Source organism: Photinus pyralis, unplaced genomic scaffold (genome assembly GCF_008802855.1).
Source record: "Photinus pyralis isolate 1611_PpyrPB1 unplaced genomic scaffold, Ppyr1.3 Ppyr1.4_LG7, whole genome shotgun sequence".
Lineage (NCBI taxonomy): Eukaryota > Metazoa > Arthropoda > Insecta > Coleoptera > Lampyridae > Photinus > Photinus pyralis.
The window spans coordinates 39,572,628-39,582,425 of NW_022170738.1; the positions used below are offsets into that span (position 1 = coordinate 39,572,628).

The window sequence follows — 9,798 nt, forward strand, 5'->3', positions numbered from 1 at the left end:
TTGCAGGGAAATGGTCCTTTTCGTCTTAGAAGTCAGGACAAGCTGAACATAGGGAATAGGTTCAAGATTTAAAAAAAAAATGGATCTATTTAACTTTGTTTTGAGGTTTGTTATTCGTACCCACACACCAACTTTGAAATTACTTGAGAGAATACCATAGTCCATAATACATATTTGTTTATATTTTTATTTGTGTGTAAGTACCTATGTTACCAATTAAGAATAACCTAATGGCTAAAATAAATGAATATGTTTCCTGGTTAGATATATGTGTCCGTGTCTAGTAACTTGAGCAGCTACCAAAAATCTTTCTTAGTCACCCACAATCGCCTACAATCATCTGCAATCATTTACAATCGTCTGCAATCATTCACAATCATATGCAATCACAATGCAATCCTCTAAAATCTGACAATCGCGTCGCAATCGCCGGATTGTGGTCGCAATCGCAGCAATCATAGGGAAATCGTAGGGATTGTCGCAATACTGTCACAAAATTTGAGAACATGTTACCCCCTCGGAAATACCGGAAACACCTGACACATTATATTCTCGTGATACAAAAAAATTTTATTTATTTATTTATTTTATTGCCTTTATTTTATAGTGAAGTGTTGGAACACATTTGTTGATGATTTCTGATGGATTATGCTATCCTGGTTGTTTTGTGTGCCGTACATTGTTGTATTCGTAATAAACAAGTTGTAAATCAGCATATGCATCATGAAAGCGCATTTTTGGTAATGCAGATCAGTATTTCATTAGCAAAGTTTAAAATTATTGATAACCAGCGTCATATCTTCTATGGTTTCGCAGATTCCCATGATAGACAGACATCCTTATTTTGGACACACCCCTTTGCTTTGCCTCAGCACTGGAGAGCGTATGAATTATAGTCTTTCACCTCGTCTTTCACTAAGCAAAGAAAACATTATCTAAAACATACGTAATTTAAATATCTGTGAATGGCAGCTTAAAAATCGGGAACTAGTCAGCTTTCCCTTAACCAGAACAAACCCTGGTTGTTGTAGCAAGAGATCTTTGAGTAAATTTTATTATATTAACTAACAAATAACAATGCTATTGTAATTAATTCTTCAAAATCATCGTGTGCGTTCACGTGGAAAACTAACCCAGAATCCCTTATGGAAATCATCATCACTTCTTTCAAGACACTGGCTTGGTTTTGTCTTTGGAACTGTACAAACGACGCCGGACTCTGGCAATTTCCTCTGTGGAATACTTATATTAAAGGCGTCACTCCACTGTATTATTTTATCCAGGCATGCACACTGCAAAGGATTATCGGTTACTTCAAGTACCAATAACTTAGTTCGTATTATGTCCAGCATTTCATCAGATATGTACGTTATGTTATTATTATTAATGGAAAGATCCATCAATTTCGAAGGGGTGTAGAAATTAAAGTTAAAACGTCTCAATTTGTTCTCAGACAAATCCAAAAGTTGCAAATTTCTTAATCCTTTAAAAGCCTCTTTGTCGACGAACTCTATTTCATTTGTATTAATCCATAGGTACCCAATAGACGGTAGGTTGATAAAGGCACTTCGTGGAATATTACGCAAGCGATTCTGTTCCAATCTTAAGGATAGAAGACGTGGCGTTTTATAAAACCACGATTGGTCAAAATTTTCCAAATTGTTTCCGATAAAAGTGACTGTCTGTAAGTTTGGAAGGTTATTAAAGGCACGCGGCGACACATCGGCGATCTTATTATAGTTGAGGTACAATAGATTTAACGAAGGCAAATCTTGAAATGCATTTTCACTGATCCAGGAAAGTTCGTTGCTCATGAAAGATATTACATTAACTTTGGGAAGATCCAAAAAGGCTCCTGCTCTTATAATATCGATGTTGGTACTGACGAAGTCGATACGAAATTTGCTTGAAATTCTCTGAACTGCACCGTAATTTAAATCTTGAATATCTTGATTTTTTACTTCTATTTCGGAAATTGTACCTTCAAATCCAATGGTGTCCGGTGATATACAACCACTTATTGTTTGATTTTGAAAATTTACCTCTATTATGTTGTTTTTGAAACTAGGCACTACACACTGGATCGAAATTTTTAGCAAGAACCACAGTAACAAGCAAGATTTGATCATCGCGAAGCGATTGGAAAGCTAACACTACGTATCTTAATGACGATATGCTATTTAATATAGATTTCCTAATAGTGGGGAAATCGAAAGGTTAAAGGGTATCCAACATCGAATTCTATAAGTAAATATTTATTTCTAAGTACATAGTTTAATTGTATTTGTATAGACTTTTGTACTCCAATTTGGCTATTCCACTGGAGTTTATGTAGTAGTACCTATATTAAATTAAAATGTGTCCCATTTCAAAAAATGTAACTTTTTGACCGTCTACTTTGTGATCAAACCCCGTATAATTCCAAATATTTTAAAATATGCATAATTTCGACAAATCCTTCCTTAGGGTTAGCACTGCGGAATCGTTGACTCACCCTGTACACTTGATAAGAGTTTCAAGATATATCCAGAACGTGGGGATCGAGGCTCTCGTTTCAAGATTTTCAAATTTAAGGATGATGAATTACACCAATATCGGAATTTAGAAAGAAAGGAAGAAATCCAACTTTAATTTCTTCAAAAAGTCCTTAGAAATTGGAAAATTCTACTAAAAACATTCCCATTTCCCTGATGTTAAATACCTACTGCACAAAGTGGTGGGGTCGTGATCAACTTTTTTCTGCAATCTTTCAGCAATACGTCAGATATATGTACCGGGTGACCCAATAAGACTGTTCCTCGGCCATATCTCGGGAACCGTTCGTCGTATGACTTAGGGGTAAAAAAATTATTGGGTAAACCCGAGGGTAAACCGGTCATGAAGAATCGCTGGAAAATATTTTCCAGTTTTAAAAATTGCCACCAGAGGGCGTAAGTGCCTTCTTAAATTTTAAAACTACATTTTTTTTTAATTTCACATAATAAACTAAAAAAATTATTCACGATTTTAAAGAGAACCAGTTTATCCATCATTTTCGTAAAAAAACTCAGTTATTTCAAAAACAAAGATGGTGTGCCCCACATCCATTGTTTTTGCAATAACCTACTTTAACTTCTTAACAGATTAACCGATGTTACACCATATTTCTGATTACTTTTAAGTTGGTAAGAGTGTCAGTAACACTCCAACTTCAATTTCTTAAGAGGTTCTGTTATTTTTCCACGAAGTTGTAGAATTATTTCCCAAATTCGGTTTTTTTGCCGCTATTAGGCGATACGGCGATACTGTGTAATTTTCCGCGTCTCCACCGAATCGCATGAAAATTTGGATGCCTAGGGTTGCTTTTTATTTTTTAGGGGAAAAAACTACCCCTATTAGAAAAAAAAATATAATTGCAAATTAAAACGAGTAATAATCTTTTAAAGGAGTGAATAAATATCAATTAACATTAAACAACATAACTTAAGATTTTATCACAGTTTAACCCCTAAATCTTACCTCTAAAATAATTAAAACAATGTCATAGAATACTTTAACTCCACTGATTTGCATGGAAATTTGGATTTAGGTTATTCTTACCCTCCACTTCAAAATTGGACTTGTGCCGTTGGTTGCCTTTTATTTTTTAGGGGTGAAAACTACCCCTATTAAACACATAATTGTAAATTCAAGCAATTTAGGATTATTTAATTTATTTTTTAGGGGTTGAAACTATCCCTATTAAACATATAATTGTAAATTCAAGCAATTTATTTAATTAGACAGTAACATTAAATTTAGATTTCTTTGCTATTTTTATTTTTTACCACATAATTTCTACCCATATAAAAACCAACCCTTGCGAAGAAATTCGAATAGTAGTAATTTTTTTTCTTTATTGATACTATATATACAGTAATTTTTTTAATTAAAATTTTACGAATTTATTTTATTTCAATTAAAAAAACAACCCTTATTGTTTGAAATATACGTACTAGATCTCTATAGATTTTCAATAACAAATCGAAAAAAAATAAAATTTATTTGCATATGAATGTTAATTTTTTATTTATAATACAATAATGCTTTGAATTGTAAAAAGTATTGAAAAATGATTAATAATACATAAATAGCACTGATGTATGGGTAATACTAGAATATCAATCATGAAATTTAAAAACACATTTCAAAAGTTGAAAATTTCGGACACAAATTATTTAAATTATAACTCCTCGTGTATATACCGATTTAGTTTGTACAATTTTAATCAAGAATTACTAATTGTGACTTTGATTTATAATTATAAATCAGTGCATTTTGTAGGTTTTTTTAAAAGCTATGAGATTATTCAAATTAATTTTTTTAAACCCTTATTTTTGAAAGGATTGTAGTTGAAAGGGCTCGAATGAGTCACTAATGACGAGTGTATGCAAACTTTGAACAGCCACATCTTAACTAATTTGTGTTATACAGAAAAACAAAAAAAAAGCAAAATGTCCAGAAAAGCAAAAGCTACATTTTTTATTCTTGTAAATTTTTCGTATCACTAATATTTTTGAAGTTATTTTGAAAAAAAAGGCAATTTAAAAATTTCAAAATTTTTTTACTTCAAAACTACATTTTTTCAAAAATAAGCACTTTGCACCGGCCAAACTTACAGATCATATAAACAATACATAAACTGTAAAGCGGTAACGCTTAATTACAATTGGGGTGCTAATTAGGGGGTGATTTCCTCGATTTTTTTTACCAAAAATAAAGGACCAACTTTTTTAACTCACTTAGTTTTGATGCTAGGAACTTTTCTTAAAAACAGAAAGAAAGGTTTTTTCAAACACTTTAAAAAAGTATTCATAAGTTTTCCCCGAAAAGTGCTTCATTTTTTGGTTATTTCACGTTGAAGTACTCGATTTGGAATTTGAGAACCTACTTTTCATGAGGTACAACTTTCTACTGGGTCTACAGACTTAATAAATAACACTCCTCGCATTATGACAAAAGCAATACTTTTGGCGTCATTTAGGTCTAAATATGAAAAATCGAGGTTTTCAACATCCGGTCACAATGTTGTACCCTCCACTGTGTTCCTTGACCCCAAAAACGTGGATCCAGATTCTTAAACTGTAAAAATTGGACATTTTTGAGAGCATTGTAGACGGAGAACCAAAGTGGTTCAAAAACCGCCATATTGAATATTTATTAGGGCCGCTATTTTTAAGTGGGCGGGGTTTCAGCCAAGGCTGTTCTACCAACTTAACCCGATATACATTAAAAAATATTCATGCCCAAACCCGGATTCGAACCAGGGACCCTCACCGCCGCAGTCGAGCTTCCACACGGGCGGTTCATTTTCAGACTTGGAATCAGGCAGAATCCGATTCAGTGGGGTTGAAATAGGGGGCAACCACTTGTAACTCAATTGTTACACGAAATGCTTCTAGCATTTGGATTTTGGATCGATAAATCTCGAATTCTTTGATCCGTTTCTTGTCCTTTGAGGTAACCACGTGATCTCGACTAAATATCTCTTCCCCTCATCCCAAATAAAACACACACGGATCATAATTAGATGGTGTGAGACCGAATCTCTTGATGTCTTTCTGAAATCTTTCAAACCATGATCCTTCCAAAAAAGACTGGAGCATTTCTTTCACTTTCTTACTGATTTTGCTTGGTTCCGTTCCTATAATCCTCCAAGTGCTTCGGGGCTTCCATATCTTCCTTCAATACTCCATTGAGATATGTCGTTCCAACATATGTAACCATTTATTTTCTCCATTACGAAACATTATTATTGTTTACGGTTTACTACTTGTTGAAGAACCTCCGTAACATTTCAAGCGATTTGATAGATGGCGCCATCTATTGATGGAATTTAACCACTCAGAAATGAGAGGGCATTTTCCTAAAATTCCATTCCTTCTTTTTCCGTTAAACTTTTCATTCGGCACGTTGTTGATTGAACTTTTAAATTAGAAGCTGTTCTATCTTTGACGATTGACCTTCAATTGTGATTTCGAAGTTGAGTTTGTTTGTCTCGTGATGGGAATTTTTTACACGTGGTCAGTGAACCCATTTTTGCTAACGCCTCGTTATGTTAGTCCATCAGTCCGATATCTGACGGTTAAGCCGACGTAATTTGATAATTGTTACCAACGTTATTCGTGTTAATTGGTTTCTACGGCCTCTCATTAACTTAGAGGTATTTGCATTCCAGATTTTAATTCGGCGGTTTAATGCACTATTTTTCTTTCCTCCGGGTATTTCCTGCTGAACGATACTAGCCCAGCTCGAGAGTGTCAGAAATTACGAGGGTGCTTCCGTGCGAAGATATCAATTTAATTGGGCGCAATACCAGTGTCGATCTTATGAGGACAGAAGTCATTGTATTGACCGTACCGACCATCTGGACACTTGGCCAATTAGCTAACCGTCCGAGAAACTGACACTGACATTCTATCGTTCATGACGTTCAAAATTCAGTCACTGCAACTACGATCAAAATCCAATGGTCAACCTTTTAACAAATTCCCTCAAACTTTTTGCTATGACATACACTTACGTTCTGTACCGATTGTTGTTAAAATATAGCCCCATGTGGGGCGCCAATTATTGCTAAGATATGCCCCACGTTAGGCGCCAATTGTTGTAAAGATATAGCCCCGCGTTTGGCGGCGCCATAAATTTAGTAAATGTACTCCTACTAAAATAATTATTACACTACGACTGCAAACTAAATGGAGTCATCATAAAATTGAAAACATGCTCGTTTAAGGTTTCTATCAGCTACTCTATTTACATAAAAATTGTTTATAAAACGCCAAAGTACCGTTGACGCATTCGGCCCCATCAGATCTGGTAATTTGTTTACAATTTCCTTATATTTAGACTTTCGCCCGTCAAAAAAATGCATTCGTTTCGAACTTTATAATCCAAAAATAAATGTTTAGGTTACGGGTCGCCTATGAAAGTGCTATAGATAGACATCATCTGGAAAACTAGAAACGAACAAAAAAATATACACGACAACACGTTCCTATTTCCTCGCTTTACACTCGAAATTTTAATACTTTTATTAACACTTTTTCCAATTTCCTTTGAAAATCCGCCACATTTCATATGCGACGCGCAACACTCGCATTCAAAAATTGAAATAGGTAATAATAATCCACTTCTCTCTCAATGAGAGCATGTTCGTATTGAAACTAAGTCAATCTCGTACCGCACGACTGAAAGGGAGGAGGATTTTCCCATGACTCGATAATGTAAATGGTAAATGAGAAAATTTTTTGATTAAATATTTAATTCTGGGACATCTAAATTGCGCTTAATGGAGCTTAACTGGCTGAATTACGGTTTCGTGTACAAAACTAAAACTGCTCTAATAATCAATTTGCAAAGTACGAACATTTTTCTTTTTAATTGCTCTCCGGCTTAGACCTTTTTTTCTTGTCTCGTAACATTATTAATTACTGTGGGACCACCAAATGCGCGTTTACGCTTTCCATTTCTCAAAAACATAATCTAATTTTCTATTGATATCGCCATTAGACCTGATGTCATATTCGGCGAGGGAAAAGCTACCAATAAAATATGCATATGAATGTTTATAGTTGACCTATCGATCCTCTTTTCGATGTATTTTGTACACTTTGGTTCGTAATTAAAAAGGGGCGCCACAAGGCTCTACTTTCGGCCCTTTGTTGTTTAAGGTTGATTATGATTTACGTTCAGATGACATGTTGCTTGCGAAAAATGAAGCATTATACGTATAGGTGAATACTGCATGCTATACAGGGTGTACCATGCGAGTATGTATGCAAAGAAATGAAAAGTTCACGCACGACGATGGCGAAGTTTTCACGAATTTGGTAGTATAAAGATATTGCTTAAAAGCTGAGATCTCATCCCTCAGCCGAACGGACACAAAGCTCGTAATAGTAGTTTTTTACCATTTTTAAAAGTATTTTTCACATATCAAAATCTTGCAATATCTTCGAAGTTTAATTGAAACCTTTTAAGAATATATCATAAATCTTCAATTTTTAAAATAAATAAATTATAAAACCTTTTATTTTTATGTTTTCGCATGTGGGCACAAAGTTAAAGTTTGTATAGTGGATCTTTGATCGGCAACAAAAACCGATCGGTATGAAATTAATTAATAATAATAAAAAAAACATTACGACTTGGGGATCAGGAACAACTTGCATTTATTCTGAAGTACCGCATTCATAAAGTTTGGAAAATTCGGTTCACTTGAAGCCTGATCCTAGTTTATAATTTTTGTTGAAGTAGAGCGTAAGCGACATCTATTGATAAACATTCGTACTGGCCACAACAAAAAGTCGGACCGTTTACCATGCACGGCGCGTTTTTCGCTCTTGATGCTTATATTATGCTAAAAACTCATTAAAATCCTCAGCCTCAATTAAAACTTTTATCAGAAAACGCTAAAGTTTATGAAAGAGATTTAATCTAATTAAACAGCAAGTACGGAACGTATTGTATGAATAACTACTACGCTTGTAGTTTTCTCGTGTTTTAGTTTCCGAGCGATGTCGCATTTTGCCGGCGGGATGGAAATTACGCTCATCATATCATGGCAAGAATGCATAATTACGACGCCGACCGTTTTACCTGTTTCTTGACCCTTTTTTTGTGTGTCGCTTAGGGTCATGTGAAAATATCGTGTTTACGCAACGTTTAGGATTAAGAGGCGGAACGGATATGAATTAAAATTACGCGAAAGAAAAAAAAAGTCGCCGTCGTCGGCAAGAAATCCAATTATGTTGGGGAAAGACGAGAAGAAATCGTTTTTCTTGTTTAAAAGATCGGAGATATCAATAAGTCGCATTTTTCCAAATTAAATCGGGATCGTGTGGCATTAATTGTATTTGGAAACGCACTTGTGTTTATTTTAAGATCGACGACGACTTTTAGATTTGATTTTATTGAAAATGAAATGGGAGAATTAAATTAAACACTTTTATTCGGCTCGAAGGACCACTGGAATGGACAATAATACGTACTTTCTTTGATGACTATCAGCCATCAGGGGATCTCCGAAACCAAAGATGGCGCAATTAGAGAATTATTATCTCTCTTTAAAGAAAACCAGAAAACTCCAATGTCTTCCGAAGATATCAGAAAAACTGAAATTTGCCGATTTTCAACTTTATTTTTTTAAATGGCCCGTAAAAATACCTACTGTATTGAGTAGCATTTTTGATTACGAATACAACGCTGTACGGCACACAAAAAGTTAGAAACTGTTGTCTTCAACAGGATGGTGCACCGACGCACAATGCCCTACTCGTGCGAGAATACCTACCGGACAAATTTCTTGGAAAATATGTGCGATAGGTATTCTCGCACGGTTAGGGCCATATGCGTCATTCGCTACCAGGAGAAAGTCGTGAGTACGATTAGTATTTTCATTAGGGTAACAGGAGAATATAACAACATATGAGGATTAGAAATTTAGAAATTTTTACGGTAAGTATTTACGGTTTCTTGCTTATCTGTACTCTGTACTGACATAATTGTCACTGACAAAGAAGCCCATCATACTTTCCTTGATGATGATGTTTCGGTACTAGGAAAGTGTCGGAAGGTACATTTAGGTAACAGGAGCATATAACAAGCGAGGAAATCTATTACCAAATTTAATTACGGATTTTTGCTGTTTTGTACTCCTGATATAATTAATCTTGGACGATGCTTCGGTGCCAGGAGAATATAACAGGAGAGAAGAGAATTTATTTCCAGTTTTTTGTTCTTCTGTACTGCTGATATAATCATCTTTGGCAAGTAAGC

At 34.7% G+C, this 9,798-nt stretch overlaps 1 protein-coding gene across 1 annotated transcript; it reads right to left on the reverse strand.

The window, feature by feature from the left end:
• Positions 1–1,103: 1,103 nt before the first annotated feature.
• LOC116176238 (leucine-rich repeat-containing G-protein coupled receptor 6-like) lies at positions 1,104–2,129 on the reverse strand. The gene has a single exon (XM_031494721.1). The coding sequence runs from the start codon at positions 2,127–2,129 to the stop codon at positions 1,104–1,106; it is 1,026 nt and encodes a 341-aa protein (XP_031350581.1).
• Between the last annotated feature and the right edge of the window lie 7,669 nt (positions 2,130–9,798).